This window comes from Dipodomys ordii, unplaced genomic scaffold, assembly GCF_000151885.1.
Source record: "Dipodomys ordii isolate 6190 unplaced genomic scaffold, Dord_2.0 Scaffold18, whole genome shotgun sequence".
NCBI lineage: Eukaryota > Metazoa > Chordata > Mammalia > Rodentia > Heteromyidae > Dipodomys > Dipodomys ordii.
The window spans coordinates 7,668,796-7,692,176 of record NW_012267234.1 but is presented as its reverse complement, the minus strand read 5'-3'; the positions used below and the strand labels follow the sequence as shown (position 1 = coordinate 7,692,176).

The following is a 23,381-nucleotide window of genomic DNA, read 5'->3' as shown; positions in this document are numbered from 1 at the left end:
AGCTCAAGGCTAGCGCTCTACCACTTGAGCCACAGTGCCACTTCCGGCTTTTTTCTTTTTGCTTATGTGGTGCTGAGGAATTGAACCCAGGGCCTTGAGCATGCAAGGCAAGTACTCTACCACTGAGCCACCTTCCCAGCCCCTATCTACCACTCTTATCTCCATCTGAGGGAGTGGAGCCACATCCCAACCCTAAAAATAAAGTTTTGAACACTGGATTTTGGTTAGTGGTAATAACCATGGAAATGTGTCTACAAAAGTTAGCAAAGTCAGATAACATCATATACAAATGACAAAGAATATTGAAAGTTTTCTTCTCTGGTTATTTTGGGAATCAAGAATCTAATTTTTCCTTTGAAAAAAATTTAGCTGGGCACAGATGGCTCAGGACTTTAATACTATCAGGAGGCTGAGATCAAGGATCAAAGTTTGAAGCCATTTTGAGCAGGAGACTATGAGCGTCTTTATCTCCAATTAATCACCAAGAAGTCAAAAGTGGAGCCATGGCTAACCTGGAGCAGAAAAGCTCAAGGACAGTGCCTGGGAAATCTAGTTTTCCTATTTTTTTTTTAACTCAATTATAAATGTCGATGTCTGTCTGAAAATACCTGATTCTTTATATGTGACCTAGGAGTAGTTCTGAGAGGGAAAAAATCTCCAAGGGAGAATCAGAAGCCAAGTTCTAAATTGTGTTGTCATGAAAACTCAAGATATGTTGTTTGGGCTGTCCATTGGTGAAACATATTGTAGGGTATCCAGCATAAACAGAACTTCTCTCCTTTTCCTCCTTATGGTTTTGATGCTGGCACCCATGGCCTCACTTAACTTCATCCCTCACTCCCGGATTGTTTTGGTTGGTTGTAGGGCTTGAACTCTGGGCCTGGGCCCAGTCCCTCAGCTCATTGCAAGCGCTCTACCACTTGAGCCACAGGGACCGCTTCCGGTTTTCTGGTGATTCATTGGAGATGAGTGTCCCACGGACTTTCCTTGGGCTGGCTGTGAACCGAGATTCTCAGATCTCAGCCTCCTGAATAGCTAGGCTTACAGGCCTAAGCCACCGATGCCCGGCTACCCGAATTCTTTACCAGATGGCTATAATCAACAACGTACACATATTGAAATCAAAATTTGGATAGGTGGCATATATTTGCCCAAACTTACATTCGGTAAGGCCAGACAAGCTTTGGCTTTACCAACGTTGCACGTAGCTGCGGGAGAACTACAATTCCCGTGCGCCTCTGCGGCAACATCGCGAGAATTTCCTTAAAAGCAGCGGCGGGAACGCGGAGCCAGCGGCTGTCTGGGTTTTTGCTGGGGTCGGCGGCTGGGAGGATGGCGAACAGCTTCAGTCCGGACAGCGAGCCCACTACACGCACCTTGCTACGGCGGGTGCTGGATACAGCGGACTCCCGCACCCCGCGGCGACGCCGGAGTGCTCAGGCTGGGTTTGTAGGGGCGCTGCTAGAATGACTGATGAGTGGGGTCTCCAATCCTATTTGGAGAGAAATACTCTCTGGGAGGATCCGAGCCCCAGGCCCTGAGAACTGACCCAACTCCTAGCCCAGCTCAGCTTATCTGTGCCTCTAAATTTGGACGTGTGGAGGCAAAAGATCGGCATTGCGTCCTCCGGATTACTTAGCCCAAACTAGCCTAGGGTGTGGCCAGGTATCCGCCCTGCCTCTGCAGGTGTCCCCACTTTTCCTTGCATATTCAGTTCTACTTGCCCTGTGGCTTCTGACTTACGTGGAAAAAGCGTTAGGAAGCTGTCAACAAAGAAGTCAGAAAACAAGCCGGGCGCTGGTGGCTCACGCCTGTAATCCTAGCTACTCAGGAGGCTGAGATCTGAGGATCGCGGTTCAAAGCCAGCCCGGGCAGAAGAGACCGTGAGACTCCTATCTCCAATAAACCACCAGAAAACCGGAAGTGGCGCTGTAGCTCAAGTGGTAGAGCGCTCGCCTTGAGCTGAAGAGCTGAGGGACAGCGCCCAGGCCCAGAGTTCAAGCCCCACGACCGACAAAAAAAAGAAGTCAGGAAACAGAAACTGGAAAGGTGCTTTGCTAGGAAGCAGGACTTGGTTCTGTTGTTTCTGGTAGAGGTGAACTCATGGGGCAAAAGGCGCAGAAGTTGACATCTGCCAGCCTGGTACAGTGTAGTCCTTTTCCTTATAGAGGAATGGCAAGTCACTTATCGTTGGTTTTAGACCTATGTGGGATGGAGCTGTGCTCAGGGAACCTGTAACCTGTACGTGGTTTTGAGAGGAATTGGACTGGATAAATGGACTGACAAAAAATTCTTAAATATCCTTCTTGGATTATATGGAGGTGTGGAATGGATAATCTTCCATTTTTTTCTTCTATTATATGGCAAACTTTTATTTTTATTCTTTTGTTGTTGGTGGTTGTGGAGCTTGAACTCAGGGTCTGAGCATTTTTGCTGGTTTATTGGAGATAGCCTCACCAACTTTCCTGTCTAGTCTGGCTTCAAACCTTGATCCTCAGAGATCTCAGCCTTCTGAGTAAATACGAGCCACCAGTCCCTGGCTTACTTTTATTCTTTATGATTCTGGCTCAGGTCAACTCTGTGAAATTTTTCTCAGCCTCCATTTCAATTAGATAGTTCCTCTCTTCTCATAATCCAGGCTCTCTATCTGGGTCCCTGTTGACCTAGGGCTGGGAAACAAGGAAATGGAAGGCACAAGTTGTTTATGGGTTCCTGGCCCTGAGAGCAAAGGGCATTAGGCCAGAAATTCTGGTAAAGGCTTATATCTGCATCCCCTATCACTTCACCCTCACTTTTTCTTTCTTTTTTTTTTTTGGTTGGTTGTAGGGCTTGAACTCTGAGCCTGACACTGTCCCTCAGCTTTTCAGCTCAAGGCTAGTGTTCTACCACTTGAACCACAGCGCCACATCTGGCTTTTTCTGTTTATGTGGTACTGAAGAATGGAACGTAGGGCCTCATGCATGGGAGGCAAGCACTCTACCTTTGAGCCACCTTCCCAGCTCTCACCCTCACTTTTTTTTTTGGTCAGTTGTGGGACTGGAATTCTGGGCTTGGGCACTGTCCCTACACTCTTCAGCTCAAGGCTAGCGCTCTACCACTTGAGCCACAGTGCCACTTCCGGTTTTCTAGTGGTTTATTGGAGATAAAGAGTCTCACGGACTTTCCTGCCCATGCTGGCTTTGAACCATGATCCTCAGATCTCAGCCTCCTGAGTAGCTAGGATTACAGGGGTGAGCCACCGGCACCCGGCTCTCACCCTCACTTTTTAAGAATTCTCAGATGAAAAAAAAGTTAAAAAAAGAAAATTCTCAGATGCCATGCACTGGTGGATCATACTGGTAAGCCTAGCTACTCACAATCTGAAGATTGTAGTTCAAAGCTAGCCCAAGCAGGAAAGTTCATAATACTCTTATCCTCAATTAGCCACCTAAAACCAGAAGTCAAGCTGGGCTCAAAGTGATAGAGCACTAGCCTTTAACGAAAGAGCTCAGGGAAAGTGCCCAGTCCTTGAGTGCAGGCCCCAGGACCAAAAAAAAAAAAAAGAATTCTCAGAGCTCTTGGTCTTTATACAGTTCCCCAAAAACCCTGCGTGAAACACGTTCTTCCACAAGACGGAGGAGCCAAACAAAGACAACTGCCAGACAGCATTCCCATGGAGGCAGGGTAAGTAACCAGTCACAACCACTCTAGAATTCTACATAGGGTCCTGAGGTCTGTTTCTGCTCTGGATCCTACCTTGAAGGCAGAAGAACAGACTAGATTCATGGTGCTTTTACCCGTAGTCTATTGGCAGATTAGCCCATGTTCGAGCCAGTAAGAACCTGGAGGAACAGACACCTCGGACTCTGCTGAAGAATATCCTATTAACTGGTGAGCACTGGCCTGCTAGTTAGGTGCTAGTTCAACACCAGTCCTATGGTATTCTCAGCTCCATCATCTTCCTGTTTCTGCAGCCCCAGAATCGTCCATCCTGATGCCAGAATCAGTGGTGAAGCCAGAACCAGCACTACAGGTGGTCCAGCCTTCCAGAAGGGAAAGCAGTCGGGGCAGGTGCACAGTGAACTCACTTATGAGCTAGGTTGTTGGACAGCTCTGGTCTGGGAGCTTCTTCAGGGGCCTAAATGGTTTCCTGGCCTGTCTGAGATAAACTGTGTCCTTACAGTCTGGAGCTGCAACTTCCTGAACTAGAGCCCTCCACAACCCTAGCACCAAGTCTGCCAGCCCCTGGCAAGAGGAAGCAGAAGCTGAGATTGTCATTGTTTCAACAAGAAGTAAATCAGGGGCTCCCTCTCCCTCAAGGTGAGGCATAGAACACTACCTGTTGCTGTCCTCTCTCTTCTGGTCTCTGGAGACGTGGAAGATGCCCAAGAGAAGACTTTCATGGGCCTGGATAACTTACCATGATTTCTTCTTTTTTTATATCCTCTCACTGGTCACTGACAGATCCTGCAGGGAATGCTGATGCCTCGTCACTTACCAGGTGCTGTTACCTCTTTTGGGGGTTGATGGAACAGAGGTCTGGGAAGGGAGGAACTCACTGGGAGCCACACCAAAGAGATGAGAGCCCCAGGACAGAAGGGGAATCCTTTGGCAAAAGTAGCCCTCAGGTACCTTACTTTCCTATGCTTCTTCCCTCACACCAGCTCCCTCAACCTGACATTTGCCACACCTCTTCAACCACAGTCAGTGAGGAGACCTGGTTTGGCCCGCAGACCTCCTACCCGAAGGGCTGTAGATATGGGTCTCTTGTTGCAAGATCTGCATGATAATTCCTTAGCCTTAGCTCCTCCAGGTAAGGTTGAGGTCTTCTCCATCCAACCTTTGGGGAAAACTACCCCCCTCCATGACAAAAAAGAGGTACAGCTGAGCCCAGGATTGTTCCTCTGTTGGTAGGGTCAAGGACAGCAGTCCGTATTTTTTTTTTTTTGGTCAGTCGTGGGGCTTGAACTCTGGGCTTGGGCGCTGTCCCTGTACTCTTCAGCTCAAGGCTAATATTCTACCACTTAAGCCACAGTGCCACTTCCGGTTTCCTAGTGGTTAATAAGAGTCTCACGGACTTTCCTGCCCATGCTGGCTTTGAACCTCAATCCTCAGATCTCAGCCTCCTGAGTAGCTAGGATTACAGGAGTGAGCCACCAGCACCCGGCTAGTAGTCAGTACTTTAAGAAGTAGTTTCTGCTTTCTTTCCACAAGTGTCTGGCCTTAATGTCAGGTCTGTATCTTCTACCACTGAGCCACCTTCCCAGCCCTCAGGTCTGTATCTTCTAGAACCTCATATTTTGAGCTACAAAGCTGAGGTTAGTAGGAAAGGGGTGGAGTTTGGTGGCTAGGTTCATCATCAGCTAGCAAATTAGAATTGACCTGGGATCCTGATTGCAGAACACAAGTTCACCAGAGTAGGACAGTTCTGGGCAGAGGAGAAGTAGAGAGTAAAGAAATGGTAAATAGTTGGAGTGGGGATGAGAGGGAGGGCAAGCTGTAGAAATGCCAGACCAAGGAATAGGAAGGTAACATGGTCCGCTGTGGAAAAGAGATAAGTGCTGCCAGGCACCGGTGACACACGCCTGTAATCCTAGCTACTCAGGAGGCTGAGATCTGAGGATCGTGGTTCAAAGCTAGCCCGGGCAGGAAAGTCTGTGAGACTCTAACCTCCAATAAACCACCAGAAAACTGGAAGTGATGCTGTGGCTCAAATGGTAGAGCCCTTGCTTTGAGGGATAGCACCCAGGCCCAGAGTTCAAGCCAACCAAAAAAAAAAGAGAGCGAGAAAGAGAGAGAGAAGTGGGGTTCAGAATCTTTCTCTGAAAGCCACAAAGGCAGGGCAGACCTGTAGAGCCCACCATGTGGGCCCTAGAAACTCAGGGTTCAGCAGGTAGGCCTAGAATACACTGAGTTACAGCCTGCTTTTCATCTCTAGGTGACAGTGGCAGAGCTGCTGTTGCTACTTTGCCAACGGATACGGTGTTGGAGGATACCCAGCCCTTCTCACAGCCCTTGGTTGGCCATTCTCCCAGTGTGTATCACTCCCCAGCCCACTCCTCTCACACTGGTACTGAATATTCTGAGAGGACTGTGGGTCATAGGACACACAGCATTGGGCCAGAACTGCAGAACCACAGTGAGTATGTGGGGCAGGTGGTCTGGAGCCAAGGTTAGCTTAGGCAAGAGTTGGCACTGGTAGCTTTTCCTCCCAGATCCCATGTGTTTCTTTTTTTTTTTGGGTCCGGTCATGGGGGCTGAACTCAGGGCCTGGGCGCTGTCCCTCAGCTCTTCAGCTCAAGGCTAGCGCTCTGCTACTTGAGCCACAGCGCCACTTCCGGCTTTTTTTTTCTTTTTGCTTATATGGTGCTGAGGAATTGAACCCAGGGCCTCAGGCATGCAAGGCAAGCGCTCTACCACTGAGCCACCTTCCCAGCCCCCATGTGTTTCCTAACTGGAGTTCCTGGCTAGCAATTCCTCTACCTAGAATCAGAGTCAGTGTTGGGCCAAGAGGTTTCAAACCAGTTTCCTGGTGCTGCCTCTGGCATGTTCTCTTCTCAGTGAGTGAGGCTGGCTTTACTTTGCCTTTCTCAGAGCTACAACCTTGGCCTGCTGCTTCTTCAGTGGTGTCAGAAGCAGAGAGATCCAAGGGGGCTGTGGAGGACAATGAGCCAGAAGGATCTATACAGAATGAAGACATTTCTGGCAGGCCAGGTAAAAGGCCCAGTGTAGGCATCAGCAGGTGGTTGGTGACTACTGTGTTAAGGCCCTGGCACATAGAAGGGGCTTGCCTGGGAATTGACTTGAGGATTGCTGGTATTAGTGGGGAAGAGAAACTCTGAAGGGCACTTGGTTGACTGGAGATGGGTAAAGCCCTTGACAAGGAGACTGGACCTGCATGGCTGACTGAGATGGTGAAACCTGGGTCCCCTGTGACCCTGCCTTTTCTCTACAGCAAGTCCAGAATTGGCCGCCAGCACCCCTGAGTTCCTCCAGGCCAAGCGATCCCGTCAGTTTCTTGAGCCAGCCCCAACACAGCCTGATGTTGCAGTGTAAGAACCCAGGATTCTGGGCCTCTTGGGAAGGGGGCTGCACTGAGGTTGACATTTGGCACTTTATACAGACTGTGATCCCACTTTATGTCCCCCATGGATATGCAGATCACCCAGCACAGCAGCCTGAGCTGGGATACAGGGTGTTCCCCAATAATGTATTTGTCATCCTGAAGCCTACTTCCAGGGGCTTAGAGAAGGAAAAGGTATCTGGGTTAGTGTGTAGTCAGAGAAGGCTTCCTTGAGGATGATTAGTGGAATTGAGACAGGCAATGATAGATCCTAAAGGGGAGAGACTAGGCCAGGTGCTAAGGAAGAAGCAGAACTTCAATAGGGGCCTCCTCAAGTATCAGTTGTCACCTCTGTCTACTTCTGCCCCCAGCTTGCCTCCAGAGCCTAAGGAGCCTGTGCCAGCCAAACTTCCCCCCAGGCCCCGGACTGCTGCCCCCAGACGCCGTCAAGATCCTTACAAAGCTGGACTGAGCCACTATGCAAAACTCTTTAGTTTCTATGCCAAGATGCCCATAGAGAAGAAAGCTCTCGAGATGGTGGAGAAGTGGTGAGTGCATCTTGTACTCCTGGGTGGGTAGAGGAGCCTCTTAGGTTATGAACAGACTCATTCAGTTTGCTCTCCCTCAACCTCCGTGGCAGCCTAGACAAGTATTTCCAGCACCTTTGCAATGATCTGGAGGTGTTTGCTGGTCATGCTGGCCGCAAGACTGTGACGCTAGAGGATTTGGAGCTGCTGATGCGACGGTAAGAGGGCAGAAAAGAGAAGCTGGGCAGGAGAGGGTGGAGGAGGGTGCTCATGCTAATGCTGGCTGCTCCTTTTTCTCTGCTGCAGGCAGGGTCTGGTCACTGAGCAAATCTCGTTGCATGTGCTTGTGGAGCGACACCTGCCCCTGGAGTACCGCCAGCTGCTCATCCCCTGTGCATTTAGCGGCAATTCTGTCTTCCCTGCTCAATGATGGCCAGGCCTCAACCTTTGCTCTGTCTGCACCAGGACCTCGTAATTCATATCGTTCTCCAGCTCTCTCCCCTCTTCCCTCTCCCCTAAGATCAATAAAGTATCACAAACAGAAATTCTGCTTTTTTGTACATGTTCTGGGGCCAGCCCAGATACCCCTTATCCCCCAGTCACTGACTTGCCAGCACAGCCTGGAATGAACAGTTTTATAATAAAAATGGAGTTCTCACTGGAACACTCAGTGTTGCCCATCATGATCCTAGCTTGTGGGCTCTGGCTCTCGAGGCCCCATGCGCTTGGTGTCAGCAATGTGAAGTCGCTCCAGTACCTTCTGGAGCTCTACTGCAGTGCTCTCTTCCTCTTCTTCCTCCTCCTCCCCTTCCTTCTCTTTTTCCAAATCTGGCAGTTCTGACTCAGGAATCTGGAAGGCCTGGCTCAGATAGGCATTCAGTGTCTGTTTGTCAAGGCTGGGGTCAATGGTCATCAGGGCCTTTCGTAGCTTGGATAGTGTCACCTCCTGATTGCTGTCCCCCCACAAGGAAAGAGAGAGGTTTGAGCCCTCCAGTGCCCTCCTTTCTGCCCAGCTTGAGCAGTTTATAGTGCCCAGCAGTATAGGTGGGCCTAAGATGCCACCCTGTGGGCAATTCAGTGATTGAGTGGGCCTGTGGACTCCCAGGTAGGTCACTTACAGATTCAGGTCCAGCTGCTGCTTTAGTTCCTGTAAGTATGCTTCCTTCTCAGCCATATACTGTTCCCACAGCTTTTGCACAAAGGGCTCACTCTGGCCCTCCTCACTCTGGAAGGGGCCACAAGGCAGGGTAAGGCCACATTGACTGGAGTCCAGTTAAGGTTAGGGTAAGGGTAGAGCAAGTTCCTGGGCCCCCATACCCACCTCCATAAACAAAAAAGGGTAATTTAACACATCTGCAATGTTGCCAACATGCCAGCCCCCTGCCTCCATCAGCTCCTGAATTGCATCTTCCTTTTTGAGGGGGAAGGTGGTCTTAAGAATGTTGCTGTGGAAGGAGACACAATAAGTCAACAGGAACCCTGGCTGAGGGTGTCCACTCCTCTCTCCATCCCCTTTTGGGGCAGGGGGAGGGAATCGCAACTAGTATTCAGAAGGACTGAGCTCTGGGGCTTTCTTTTTCCCTGCATACCTGGGGGCCAGGCCAGTGGAGATGGTGGGCTGGAGTTTGGGATGGCCTGGACTGGCCTCTTACCTGAACTGCTCACTGGTTAGTAACCCTTCATTTTGACTGTCAGCATTCTTCATCTCCTTTTGCAGCTGGGCTACTGTATCCCTGTAGTTGTTATATACACTCTCCGTCATCTACAGGGAAGGATGTATATTCACTAATGTGCTGCTTCCTGGATTAGTGGGTGCAGAGCTGGCCTATGCTGGGATTAGAGGTCCTTTTTGTCTCCTTAAGTGGAACAACCAAGGGCCAGGCTCACCTTTCCCATCAAGACTGCATAGAACTGACTCATGACCTCATTGGTGCGGAAGAGCTTGATATTTTCAAAAATGGTGTAAGCCCAGGCTATGGCCTCACTGGGCCCAAAACGATGCTCCAAGAAATTGATGAAGAAATCTTGGAACTTCTTTTTCTGTAGGGAGAAATGCTTGGTCAGCTTGCCAGAGTTGGCTCTCCTTACTTCCTAACCCCTTGAGTTGACCCCCACATTCCCGAAGAACTCTGATCTGAAGGCCTTACTAGACCAAAATGACTAGAGAGAAAGCTGACCTCATCTGTGAGCCGTTCCTTCCAGGCATCCTTGAGGAGTTTTACCACAAACTTTTTAGTTGGCTTCTTGTTCTCCACATTGCCTTCACACTGAAGGAAAACAGGGACATCTTCCCCATAGCCCTGGAAGGCAGAGTATCAGCTCTGTGTCCCCACCTCCAAACACAGAAGAACCCCAGGTGGTCTCCCCAAAAGCTTATCTCCTCATTTGCAAGGTCTGTGGGCTCTGGCTCTGGGTCTCTGCCTCCCACGCGGGGACTCCCCTACCAGACCCTGGAAGAAGTCTTTCTCTCGGAGCAGGCCCTCGCCAATTTCCTCCAGGAGTATATCCACCAGCTGGTCACTGTTCTTGCCCTCTGCCAGTATATGCCACCGTTCTGAGCCCCCAGCCACCACATCTGCAAGTGGGGAGAGGGAGCTAGAGTCCAGGCCAGGCCATTCAGTAAGCCCTGGATCCCCGATGGCCATAATTACTTTCACACTTGGTCCAGTCTGGTCGGGGTGTAGAGGTGCGTTGGATCTCTTGCAGCTCAGCTGAGAACTGGTCTCGCTCCTTCAGCGTCATCATGTGTGACTGCAGCAATAACTCATGTTCCTTGCACACCTCCTCATAGTCGGCTTTCAGGCTATCCAGCTGTAGGCAAGGTAGATGGATCCTAGCTACCCACTGGACTGATCCTGCCCTACCTACTATGTCTAGCTTAGCCTTGCCAGCCCACCAGCACCTGCTCTTGAAGATCCTTGTTGGTCTTCTCCTGCATTTCAAAATCTCTCCTTGGTACCACATCTCCAAAGTTGGCCTTCATGGTGTTGAGCTCCATCTGTGTGCGGGTCAGGTCTTGCCGGGTCATCTTCAGAGCCAGTGTCAGCTTCACAGGGTCCTCCCCCCAGACGCCTGCCAGGGAGGCCGGCAGCCTATGTCACCCTGGCTCTGGAGCTTGTAGCCCAGAGCTGGGTTGAATAAGCTCTTGGGACATGCTCTCTGTGCTGAGTCTTCTCCACAGTACTACCAGCCTAGGCTTAAATAGAGAAGCCTAGGATATGTAATGACCAGGTCAAAGAGGAGTTCAGTTCCTTCACCTTTCAGAAATGGTCCTGCTTAATGATCCTATGACTCTTGGTCCAGCTGAGAAGATCCCCCGCCCTGACTGGTGGCAGGGACATCTCCCACATGTGGGCACAGAATGAGTATTAGACATACTGAATGAGGCTGAGTCCTGGTGACTGTAATCCTAGCTACTCAGGAAGCTGAAATGTGAGGATCATGGTTCAAAGCCAGCCCAAGCAGGAAAGTCTGTGAGACTCTTATCTCCAACTAACCACTCAAAAACAGGAAGTGGTGCTGTGGCTCAAACTGATAGAGCGCTAGCCTTGAGCAAAAGAACTCAAGGACATGGGCTGGGAAGGTGGCTCAGTGGTAGAGCTCTTGCCTTGCATGCATGAGGCCCTGGGTTCGATTCCTCAGCACCACACAAGCAAAAAGAAAAAAGCTGGAAATGGCGCTATGGCTCAAGTGGTAGAGCGCTAGCCTTGAGCTGAAGAGCTGAGGGACAGCACCCAGGCCCAGAGTTCAGGCCCCAACCCCCAAAAATGTATTCTTGGCCGGGCACTGGTAGCTCATGCCTGTAATCCTAGTTACTCAGGAGGCTGAGATCTGAGGATCATGGGGTTCAAAGCCAGCTCGAGCAGGAAAGTCCATGAGACTCTTATCTCCAATAAACCACCAGAAAACTGGAAGTGGCTCTGTGGCTCAAGTGGTAGAGTGCTTACCTTGAGCTGAAGAGATGAAGGACAGCACCCAGGCCCAGAGATAGTGCAAGTATTCTTCAGCTAAGCTCTTCCTCAGTTTGGATACCTGTTGCGAAGGTGGCTGTGTAGTTGGGGTTAGCTAGTCACTCCAGGGGTGGGATGGGGGCTGGGTGGTGCCCTTGGCTTAGTAACAGGAAAGGTAGAAGAAGGAAAGTGGCCAGTCTCAGGAGCCCAGCAAAGTGCCCAGACTTTCCTCTGGGAATCTGCTAGTACCAGGGCCTCCCAAGCAGAGAAGAGGGTGATGGGAATATGAGCTCAGGGAGATGGAAGAGCTCTGTGTCATTCTAGGCAGAATGGAGAACGGAGTTAGGGGTTGCCTTAGTGCACAGGTGATCCCTGTGGTCACAGTAAAACAGGAATTCAGGAGCTGGGGCAGCACACCATTTTCATTTACCTCACTCTGCAATGAGATCTTCTCCTCATTCTTTTTGTCAATGAGTTTTAGCAAATTCATCTTCTCGTTCTTCAATGTGGCGATTTCACTCTTCTCCTCAGCCCTCATAGCCAGGATCCTCTGGTTGCAGTCCTCATTCACAGTGACAAGCTTGGCCTTTAGGGGCTCTAGGGTCCGTATCTTGTCCCTTTGGTAGGCTAAGCAGGCATAAGTGGAAAAGTCCTTTTCCAGCCAGGGACAACAAACAGCCAGAAGACAGATGCTAAGGTTATGAGTGAATGGCTGTCAGTTACCAATTTCAGGAGTCTAATGCCGGTCTTTTTTTTTGTTGTTGTCGGTCGTGGGGCTTGAACTCTGGGCCTGGGCGCTGTCCCTCAGCTCTTCAGCTCAAGGCGAGCGCTCTACCACTTGAGCTACAGCGCCACTTCCGGTTTTCTGGTGGTTTATTGGAGATAGGAGTCTCACGGTCTCTCCTGCCCAGGCTGGCTTTGAACTGCGATCCTCAGATCTCAGCCTCCTGAGTAGCTAGGATTACAGGCGTGAGCCACCAGCGCCCGGCTCTATGCTGGTCTTGTTCAAAGCCATGTCCCCTGCTTCAAGTCTTTCTGTAGTTGTTTTGGGGGTCTGAAATCACAGCTATACCCTCACACCTATGCCTTTAGTCCTGAGCCCCAGCTTCTTCATACCTCCTGAACCTGGCAGGTGCTTATGCTCCTGGAATTGTTTCCTGTAAATACTACCTCTCTAGTTTTTACAATGGTGAGAGGGCATGGGGTACCCTGAGTGACCTTAAGGCCCAAGTTAGTAGCTGCCCCAGCTCTGCTATGGAGTCCCAGAAAAATCAGAAGAGAATCCTCTGTTGCCATTCCTATTTGGGCCCAGGAAAGAAGCTACCTTCTTACCCAGCATCAGCTCATATGCATTCTTGATGGAGGACAGCAATGGCTTATAGCTCTTGAAATCTTCTATGAAGAAGTCAAAGATTTCTCTGTAAGGCTGACCAGAAAAGGGAACCTGTCACTTCCTAGCCCATACCTGCCACCTTGAAGCTGTCAGGTAACCCATAGCAAAGGAATGCTCTGGGGATCACTTAGATATCATAGGTGCCATGGACTTTGGGGAGGGGGTTCTCTGAAGGGTTTCTGAGACCTGGAAAACTATCATTGGCTAACTTTGCCACTGTCTGACCCCCTTCTCTGGCTGTATAAACAGCCAGCCTCTTGCTTTCTAGACCCTGCACCCCCCCCTCCACTTCAAAGCCCCATGGGATCAGGAAATTGCAAATTCTAGCCTTGCATTCTGACCCTAAAGTAGAATTGTGGCCTCCTGTCCCCTTTGGACACAGGATGATTCTTTTTTTTTTTTTCCTTTTGGAAGGGGTGCCTGGATATGGAGACTAGATTTGCATACACAAAAATCAGCAAGTGTTTGAGGCAGCATTGTTTGCTTCCCCAAAATTCAGCCCTATTACTTCCTACTGGACTGCCTTTAAGCTTCTGCTTCCTCACTGGTGAGGTATCTTCTGCTTGTAAGATTGTGCCCAGGGCCTGGCCCATGGACAGCTCAGTACATGCTTCAGTCATGATCAGAAGTGAGAGATTCCCTGTTATCATCCTTGAGTCTCTCTCGGATAAACACCAGAATCTAGGATGCAGCTTCTTCCCTCCTTCTTTCCCTCCCTCCTTTCTTCCCTACCTCCCTCCTTTCTTTCCTCCTTCTCTCTCCTCTTCTCTTTCCTTCCTTTGCCTCTGAACTGGTTCCTCAAGATTAGGGTTGTTATTACTAGGCTAGTGGGCTCTATTTGATTTTTGCTTTCCCAACTGCCAGATTCAGGCTCCATTTACTTATGTCTTTTTGTGTGTGCTTGCTGGTCCGGGGCTTGAATTTAGGGGTTAGGTGCAGTCCTTGAAGTTTTTTTTTTTCCTCACAAGGTTAGTGCTCTATCACTTGAGCAGAGTTCCACTTCTGGCTTTTGGGGGTTACTTGGTGATAAGAATCTACTGGACTTTTCTACCAAGGCTGAATTCAAACCACGATCCTCAGATCTTAGCCTCTTGAGTAGCTAGTATTACAAGTGTGATCCACAGGTACAAAGCTCTGATTCACTGATGTCTATGGAGCCAGCCTAGCAGCTAAAGGGACAGGAGAGAGCATCCAGTCTACACAATTTAGTGAAAAAAAAAAAAACCAAGGTTCAGTATTTTTTTGCGGGGGAGGGAGTTGGTTGTGGGGTTTGAAGTCTGGGCCTGGGCACTGTCCCTGAGCATTTTGGCTCAAGGCAAGTGCTACACCCCTTGAGCCACAGCACCACTTCTGGCTTTTTCTGTTTATGTGGTACTGAAAAATCAAACCCAGGGTTTCATGCCTTCTAGGCAAGCAGTCTACCACTAAGCCACATACCCAGCCCTTTGGTAGTATTTTTGTTTGATTTTTGTGCTGGTACTGGGGCTTGAACTCAGGGCTTAGGTACTGTTCTTTAGCTTTTTTCAGTCAGGCATAGTGCTCTATCACTTAAGCCATAGTTCTACTTCTGGTTTTTTGCTGGCTATTTAGAGATAAGAATTTCATGGACTTTCTTGCCTAGGCAGGCTTTGAGTGATGATTCTCAGATCTCAGCCTCCTAAGTACCTCAAACTTGGGAGCCATCGAAGACCTGGCTCACTGACCTTGTTATAGGATACGCTTTTCTTCAGGAGAGACCCAGATGAGCCAGATCCCTCAGAATATCTAGCCTGCTCAGTATCAGTGGGTGAGGTTTCTTCCTGCCCTCCCCCATATTTAATCTGTGACTCTGACCTGTAACCTTAGCTCCTGCGTGGAATCTGTGCCCAGGTCTAGCAGGAGAAGTTCCTTGCGTAGGTAGTTTTCTAGCTGCTCCAGGTACTTGGGTTTGGCTATGCCCAGGGGATGATGCTGCCAGCTATTGAAAAGAATGCAGGATGGGATGTCACCAGCACCCTTGGCCTGGGACAACACATACATCAACCCTATCTGCCTGGTATATCATTCACCATTAGACCAACCCTGTCTTACCTAGGTCGCTTCCGGTACTCATCGGAACAAGGCTTTTGATTCTGCAGAACAGTCTGGCCACTGGCGAATGTGGGCCATGGGGACAGGTGGCCACTCAGGGAGAACTGCCAGGGCTTCAAGGAGAGAATCTGGTGTTACTATGGTAACATGACTCCCTCCTTCCTGATATTCCTACATCCTTCCTCCCACATTCCCATTTGTTTTCCCCACTACCATTCTCCTCTGGTATACTCTCTCTCTCTCTCTCTCTTTTTTGGGGGGGGGTCCAGTCATAGAGCCTGAACTCTGGGCCTGGTCCCTCAGCTCTTCTGCTCAAGGCTAGCACTCTACCACTTGAGCCACAGCCCCACTTCCGGATTTTTTCTTTTTGCTTATGTGGTGCTGAGGAATCGAACCCAGGGCCTCATGCATGCAAGACAAGTGCTCTACCACTGAGCCACCTTCCCAGCCCTCTCTCTAAATCTTGACATGGTTTCTCACTATGTAGATTCTAGGTTGGCTTCAAACTTAAGATTCTCTCCTGAGGTTCTGGGATGACAGGTGTGTCTCATCAATCTTGGTTCATAATTAAGACTATGGTCCTTGAGTTAGGGCATGGGTTAAAGCTCTTATCTCCCTTACTAACTGTGTGGTCATGGGTTTACTTCTCTGAGCCTCAGTCTCTGTATCCACCATCATGGGGATAATGGTGGTCACCACTTTCCTGTACTGAGGTGAGGTGCCATGACACTATGGCTCCTGCTTGGAACTCAATGAAAGTGAGCTATTCTCTTCTGTATTAAGTCAGTGAGTATTGAATACCTGTTCTGTGAAAACAGATATGAGTTACAAGAGAGCCTGGCCCTGGCCCCATGAAATAGTATGGCTAAAAACAGAGAGGAAGGCAGGCCCAGCCTCAAGCCTGGACTTACAAGACAGATGTAGACATGCAGCAGAGGGTGCTGTAAACCTTGAGAGAAGATTGGGCTATGCCACTGGGGGCAAAGGGAAGTAGGTGAGGAACCCCAGAAATGGAATTCATTTGGAACCTTGAGCAGGGGTAGGGGCAGGGGGCATGTAGTAATCTTTTCATGAAGCGCTCATGGCAGGGATGCCAAATATAACCCTCTGGTCCAGAGCAGACTTCTAAGTTTTTACGTCTTTTTTTTTTTTTTGGGTCTGATCGTGGGGCCTGAACTCTGGGCCTGGGCGCTGTCCCTGAGCTCTTCAGCTCATGGCTAGGGCTCTACCACTTGAGCCACAGCACCACTTCCGGCTTTTTTCTTTTTGCTTATGTGGTGCTGAGGAATCGAACCCAGGGCCTCAGGCATACAAGGCAAGCGCTCTACCACTGAGCCACCTTCCCAGCCCCTTTATGTCTTTTTTTTTGGTGGTGGTGCCTCAGGGCCTCAAGTATGGTAGGTAAGCACTGTACTACTGTACACTGTATCACTTAGCTACCTAGGGTTTTATTCAATCCAATCATTCACTTGTTCATCAAGCTCATCTGGGTCCTAGTGCATATCAGATCTTGGTGGATTCTAAGGACATGTGGGAAGCTGGGGACAATGGGCATCAATTGATGATCACAAGTCAACATGAAATGAGTGAAGCCAGTGCAGGTTCATGGAGGTTGGGAGGCCCTCTCTGGGATAGGCCAGGAAAGGTTGGGTCTGTAAGCGGTGGGTAATGAGGCTAATACAGCTGAAATAAAAGCAAGGGAGTAGGTGAGGTCACTTAGGCAGTCTATGAGTGGTAGAAAGACACAAAGAATGCCTGGGTAGCATAAAGACTCCAGGATATAGATTTGAAGAGTTATGAGTTGGGGCTGACGTCCAGGAAGAGCAGGTTGTCTGAGGTTCTGGTTTAGGCTAAGGCCTGGAACAAAGAGCCCAGGCAGCTACCCCAGAAGGAGTCAGAGCTGGAACAGCAGCAGTGTTGCTTTATTTCCTCCTCCTCCTCCTCCTCCTCCTCCTCTTCTTCTTCTTCTTCTTCCTCCTCCTCCTCCTCCTCCTCATTCTTCCTCTTTTGTGCCAGTATTAGGGTTTGAACTCAAGACTTGGGCACTGTTCCTGAGGTGTTTTCTGCTCAAGGCTAGCACCCTACGACTTGAACCACACCTCCACTTCTGGCTTTTTGTTGGTTAATTGGAGATGAGTCTGTCAGATTTGTCTGCCTGGACTAGCTTGCAATGGCAATCTTCAGATCTCATCCTCTTGAGTAGTTAAGATTACAAGCATGAGCCACTGGTGCCCAGCTAGCAGTAGCATTTCTAACAAGGGAAGTCCTCAAAGTCATACTGTGCCTCTGGAAAAATTAGAAAACTTCTAAATGTTTAAGAACAGAACAGTGAGCTGAGTGCTGGTGGCTCACGCCTGTAATCCTAGCTACTCAGGAGGCTGAGATCTGAGGATTGTGGTTCAAAGCCAGCCTGGGCAGGAAACTCTGTGAGACTCTTATCTCCAATAAACCACTAGAAAACCAGAAGTGGCATTGTAGCTCAAGAGGTAGAGCTCTCGCCTTGAGTTGAAGAGCTGAGGGACAGCACCCAGGCCCAGAGTTCAAGCCCCATGACAAACAAAAAACAAAACAAAACAAAAAAACAGAACAGTGTTATTCAGCCATGAAATAGTTACAAAGAAGCTCAAATAAAAATACACTAACAGGGGCTGGGAAGGTGGCTCAGTGGTAGAGTGCTTGCCTTGCATTCATGAGGCCCTGAGTTTGATTCCTCAGCACCACATAAACAGAAAAAGCTGGAAGTGGCACTGTGGCTCAAGTGGTAGAGTACTAGCCTTGAGCAGAAGGGCTGAGGGACAGTGCCCAGGCCTAGAGTTCAAGCCCCACAACCGGACCCCCCCCCCAAAAAAAAGAAAAAATCAAAAAGCAATCAGAGATTATTATTCCCTAATGATAGGATCATGTATTATTACTTTTGTATAATTGCACATTTTCAACATTTTCTACAATGAGCAAAGGACACCTTCAGATTGAAAAGAAAATTGAATTATTGAAAAAGTCTCATTTATGCTCTGAATTCAACCTCCCATTCTCAGGAACGGAGAAACCAGGATACCTGCCTGTCCCAGGTTCTTGTTCAGGCGAATGGTAAAAAGTCTAATGGCAACTGGCTCTTAATGTGGAAAATGCCATCATTTTCTCGACTGTTCTTGGCATGACTTTTTCTACTGCATCCTGCTAGTTTTGTACATGTTTTAACTCAATCGTGGGATCATTCATTCATTCATTTGTGAGATATTTATGGAAGGTACATATTTAGCCTAGTTGCTTGGCCCAGGGAAAACACCAGCCTTTTGAAAGGGCTCTGGGTTGACCTATCTCTGTACCTGTAGAATTTTTTTTTTTGTCAGTTCTGGGGCTTGAACTCTGGGCTTGGGTGCTGTCCCTCAGCTCTCCAGCTCAAGGCCAGTGCTCTACCGCTTGAGCCACAGCACCACTTCCAGTTTTCTAGTGGCTTATTGGAAATAAGAGTCTCACCGAGTTTTCTGCCTGGACTAGCTTTGAACCGTGATCCTCATATCTCAGCTTCCTGAGTAGCTAGGATTACAGGCGTGAGCCACCAGTGCCCAGCTTGAGCCTCCAGGATTGATGGCATCATATTTGGCACTCTTTATAGTCTTAGGTAGCACTCAATAAATATTGTAGAATAAATAAGCTAGGTGTCAGTGAGTGACTCATGCCTGTGATCCTAGCTACTCAGGAGGCTGAGATATGAGGATCACAGTTCAAAGCCAGCCTGTCAGGAAAGTCTGTGAGACTCTCATTTCCAAAAAACTTACTGCCACCACCACCACTACCACCACCCCCCACAATAAAAAGGCCGAAATAGCAGTGTGGTTCCAAGTGGTAGAGCACTAGCCTTGAGCAAAAGCTCAGGGACAGTGTCCAGGTTCTAAGTTCAAGCTCCAGGGCTCGCGTGCGTGCACACACACAGACACAAGAAGAAAGAAAGGGGGCTCAGTGGTAGAGCGCTTGCCTTGCATGTGTGAAGCCCTGGGTTCGATTCCTCAGCACCACATAAGCAAAAAGAAAAAAGCAGAAAGTGGCGCTGTGGCTCAAGTGGTAGAGCGCTAGCCTTGAGCTGAAGAATTGAGGGACAGCGCCCAGGCTCAGAGTTCAGGCCCCACAACCAGACCCCCCCCCAAAAAAAAAGAAGAAAGAAAGAAGGAAGGAAAGACAGAAAGGAAGGAAGGAAGAAAGGAAGGAAGAAAAACAGAAAATAAAATATAGAGCTGGGCACTGATGGCCCACACCTGTAATCTTAGTTACTCAGGAGGCTGATATCTGAGAATTGCAGTTCAAAGCCAACCTGGGCAGGAAAGTCTATGAGAATTATCTCCAATGTAGTTACAACATAGCCGGTAGTGGAGCTGTGGCACAAATGATACAGCACTAGCCTTGAGCATAAAAGCTCAGGGATAGCACCCAGGCCCTGAGTTCAAGCCTCAGGACCAGCACAAAAAAGAAAAGAAAAATATAGGTGGGAAAAAAGATGAAAGAATTAGGCTGGGTGTTGGTGGCTCATGCCAGTAATCCTACTCAGGAGGCTGAGATCTGAGGACCGCAGTTCAAAGCCAGCTGAGGCAGAAAAGTCTGTGAGACTCTTATCTGCAGAAAAACATTCAGAAAACTGGAAGCGGCGCTGTGCCTCAAGTGGTAGAGCGCTCATCTTGAGCTGAAGAGCTGAGGGACAGCGCCCAGGCCCAGAGTTCAAGCCCCATAACCGACAAAAAAAAAAGATGAAAGAATTAGAGTTTAATACCCTCCTATCAGGATAAGCTACACCAAGTAGAGAAAGGTGAAGAACGCTAATTTCAAGGGTAACATAATTGATGACAGGTGAACAGATTTATAACCAGATTGGATGGGTTGTGCCCTGTGCAGCCCCCTGCAGGTGAAAATGCAAAGGCAGCCACAGGGTGATGGCAGGAGAAACAGTGGCCCCTAGTGGTTAACCATGGACATGCAGAAAAAGCCCAAATGAACCTGGCTGCAGGATCACAGAATTATGTGACCCCTGATGGGAGCAAGGAGTTGGACAGAGCCTGCCCTGCCAGGATGTGTTTCTACGGAGAATACATATTATTCTCTGGACAAGAAGTTTCTGTCCTCCCAAAGTGTATTATGACCCAATGTTCCCAACTTCACAAGAAACACACTTACATCAGGAAAACCATCACATTGTCTATAGTGTTTCCACAGTAAATTGGAATTAGAAGTTTACTCAAATGTGTTTATTTTTGTTTTTCCTCTAAGATTTGGAAAGTATTTGTGGATTGGACTGTAGCAATAGCAATAGCAACAAAGTGTGTGTGTGTGGGGGGGGTTGTTGCTCAGTGCTAAGTACTTGTGTACAGAGTGAGGCACTCTGATTCCTAGTATCAAAACAAAGAAAATCAAAACAAAAAGCAGGCTAGTGACAGGCTAGTCAAGTGGTTAGCGTCTGCCTAGCACAAAGCCCTGACTTCAAATCCCAGTACCACCCAAACAAACAAAACCCCACCAAAACAAAATATACTAAAAGTACTTAGAAGATAGTGCAATAGCTTTCTTTCTTGGAGGAAGAAAATGAAGTTGAGATAAGGTCTGGTTATATAGCCTTGGCTAATCTTGAATTCTAGAGATATTTGTGCTTCAGCCTTCTGAGTTCTGAGGTTATAGGCACATAGCAACCTACCTCTGTGACAGCACTATTTTTATACAAAAATCTTAAGAGTGTGAATGGAGGAGGATCTCAGAGCAAACAACACAATAAAGAAATATCCCCTTCCTCTGCTTTCATACCCCTGCTCATTATGGTGCTTTTGACATGTATCAGTCTCAGCCAGGCACCTCTGGCTGACACTTAGCTCCTTAGGAGGTTGAAATCAGTGCCCCAAACAAAACATGTCAGCCACTGAAGGACCCTATCAGATATTACGACCATAAAGAAAAAAAAGGCATAGTCACAGAATTGAAGGAACTTGTCAAAGCTGGTGTGATCATCCCAGCATCTACCACAGTGCCCACTATATGCTTGGCTGACTGAAGAAATGAAGTCCATTTCAGAATGATGAGGTGCAGTGAAGGGGGGTCTGAGGACAGCAGCTGTGTGTCTCTGCCTGAGGAGGTCTGTGAAGGCTTTTTGGAAACTAGTGTGCACTCCCTCTTCCCCAAAGCCTAGTTGGTACCTGTGAACTATATGCCCCTGATTAGGAAGAAGCCTCTTAGGTCAATTCAGGTAAATGGTTTTTTAGGGTTACAGACAGGGAAACAATTCCCAGAGCCTAATGTAGGGTTCCAAAAGACGATTGTTACTAACCAGTGCCTTCCATTTCTGAGAATAATTACGTTTCTGGATAAATTTTGAGTCTCCATAAGGGGATTCATCATCTGAAGTGCCTTTTGAAGGTCTTGCCTGTGATCTGCACAGAAAAGGAGAAACTGGTCATGCGTGACAGAGCCCAGAATAGGGAGAGCCTTTTCAACGATTGCAAAATCCAAAAGGCATGGCCTCTGTTCTCCTCAGGGTCAGGCTCTGGGTCTTCCCAGCACTGCTTCCAGATTCCCAGAGATGCTACCCAGCAAGGCCCTGGCTCTGAGCCCAATCCAATTTCATACATTCCCAGAAGCATTCTTCTCATCACATTAGTCTCAACAACTCCTACAGTAGCAGGAACCCAGAGAGTCCAGGCACCAGTGGCTCTCCCCTGTAATCTCGCCACTTAGGAGACTGAGATTTGAGGACCAATCATGGTTTGAAGACAGCATGGGCAGGAAAATCTTAAAGAGGGGCTGGGAATGTGGCTTAGTAGCAGAGTGATTGTCTAGCATGCATGAAACCCTGGGTTTGATTCCTCAGTACCACATAAACAGTAAAAGCCAGAGGTGGCAATGTGGTTTAAGTAGTTGTGCTAGCCTTGATCAAAAGAAACTCAGAGACAGTGCTCAAGCCCTGAGTTCAAGCCCCAGGATTGGCAACAACAACAACAATCGTAAAGATTTTTCTTTTTTCTTCTTTTTTGCTGGTTACAGTGTTGTCCCTGAGCTCTTCAGCTCAAGGCTAGCTCTACCACTTGGGGTACAGTGCCATTTCTGTTTTCTGGTGGTTTATTGGAGATAAGAGTCTGCCTTGGCTGGCTTTGAACCATGATCGTCGGATCTCAGCCTCCTAAGTAGCTAGGATTACACGATTGAGCCATCTATGTGGGACAATCTTAAAGATTCTTATCGCCAATTAGCCAACACACACAAAAAAAGAGAAGGAAATGGCTTAAGTGGTAGAGCACCAGCCTTAAGCAAACGGACTAAGCAAGAGGACCTGAGTTCAAGCCCCTGTGCAGGCAACCAACCAGACAGGTAAATTTTTTGCCCCTGATGGCTTTGAACCTTGAGCCTCAGCTCTCGGCCTCTTGAGTAGCTAGGATTATAGCCACTGAGCTCAAGCCTGGCCTTTTTTTTTTTTTTTTTTTGCTTTTGTGCTTGAACTTGGGGCCTGGTTGCTGTCCCTGAGTGAGCTCTTGTCCTCAAAGCTAGCATTCTACCACTCAGCTACAGCTGCACTTCCGTTTTTTTTTTTTTTTTTTGGTCAGCCATGGGGCTTGAACTCTGGGCCTGGGCGCTGTCCCTCAGCCCTTCAGCTCAAGGCGAGCGCTCTACCACTTGAGCTACAGCGCCACTTCCGGTTTTCTGGTGGTTTATTGGAGAGAGGAGTCTCACGGTCTCTCCTGCCCGGGCTGGCTTTGAACCGCGATCCTCAGATCTCAGCCTCCTGAGTAGCTAGGATTACAGGCGTGAGCCACCGGTGCCCCGCTGCACTTCCGTTTTTTTGTTAGTTAATTGGAGATAAGAGTTCCTGCCCAGGCTGGCTTTGAACTGCAATCCTCAGATCTCAGCCTCCAGAGTAGCTAGGATTACAGGCATGAGTCACCAGTGTCTGGCGAGCCTGCCCTTTTGCTAGCACGTAACTCCATCCTCACTGGACTGACAACTGGGATTCTAATTCTGCATCACTGATTCTGTGGGATTGGAGCCTCAACACAAAGAACTGGAGGCCAATGAGCAGTGCAGAGATACTGACCAGGTGTCATCTCCCTTTCTGAAAGCGTACTTAAGCCCTTCTCTCCTCCCTCAGTTTTATCAACGCCTACCTCGGCTTGGAGAAGCTGTACAGACGCTGCTGCGCGTTATCCATGACCCTCTGGCAGGCAGGCGGCCAGCACTCGCAGAATGGGAAGCTGAGATAGTGTACAGCCTGTCGCCTTGGCAACTAAACTCCCAGCTACTCCTGCGGTGAAGGCGGGACCAGGGTTGTGCCACGCCCCCAGCCCCTCGCCTGCAGGCTGGGAAGAAGCCAAGTAGCAAAGATGTAGTGAAACACAGGAGCTGGATACCCCGAGAGCCATTCTCTGCCGCAGATT

General features: G+C 48.8%; 2 protein-coding genes across 2 annotated transcripts; one reads left to right on the top strand and one right to left on the bottom strand.

Moving 5' to 3' along the window:
* The first annotated feature begins 1,322 nt into the window (after positions 1-1,322).
* Positions 1,323-8,070, top strand: Cenpt (centromere protein T). The gene is made up of 13 exons (XM_013012814.1): positions 1,323-1,445; positions 3,573-3,663; positions 3,783-3,870; positions 3,954-4,050; positions 4,163-4,299; positions 4,444-4,480; positions 4,644-4,792; positions 5,918-6,118; positions 6,574-6,693; positions 6,935-7,031; positions 7,414-7,590; positions 7,683-7,787; positions 7,876-8,070. Exons 1-13 carry the CDS (start codon positions 1,333-1,335, stop codon positions 7,997-7,999), a joined length of 1,536 nt encoding a protein of 511 aa, XP_012868268.1. The 5' UTR covers positions 1,323-1,332; the 3' UTR covers positions 8,000-8,070.
* Positions 8,071-8,257: 187 nt separating this feature from the next.
* Positions 8,258-23,155, bottom strand: Tsnaxip1 (translin-associated factor X interacting protein 1). Its single transcript, XM_013012662.1, is given in 16 exon segments — positions 8,258-8,522; positions 8,688-8,794; positions 8,891-9,014; positions 9,222-9,331; positions 9,457-9,624; positions 9,747-9,869; positions 10,014-10,144; positions 10,221-10,380; positions 10,472-10,726; positions 11,545-11,601; positions 11,950-12,146; positions 12,852-12,945; positions 14,746-14,869; positions 14,983-15,095; positions 21,284-21,386; positions 23,112-23,155. Coding segments are annotated over 16 exon segments (2,175 nt in total).
* Between the last annotated feature and the right edge of the window lie 226 nt (positions 23,156-23,381).

Coding starts and splice junctions, on each gene's coding strand:
- Cenpt (XM_013012814.1), top strand. CDS start 1,333: ATGGCGAACAGCTTCAGTCCGGACAGCGAGCCCACTACACGCACCTTG. Junction 4,051..4,162: donor AGGGAAAGCAGTCGGGGCAG/GTGCACAGTGAA, acceptor GTGTCCTTACAG/TCTGGAGCTGCAACTTCCTG. Junction 7,591..7,682: donor CTCGAGATGGTGGAGAAGTG/GTGAGTGCATCT, acceptor CCTCCGTGGCAG/CCTAGACAAGTATTTCCAGC.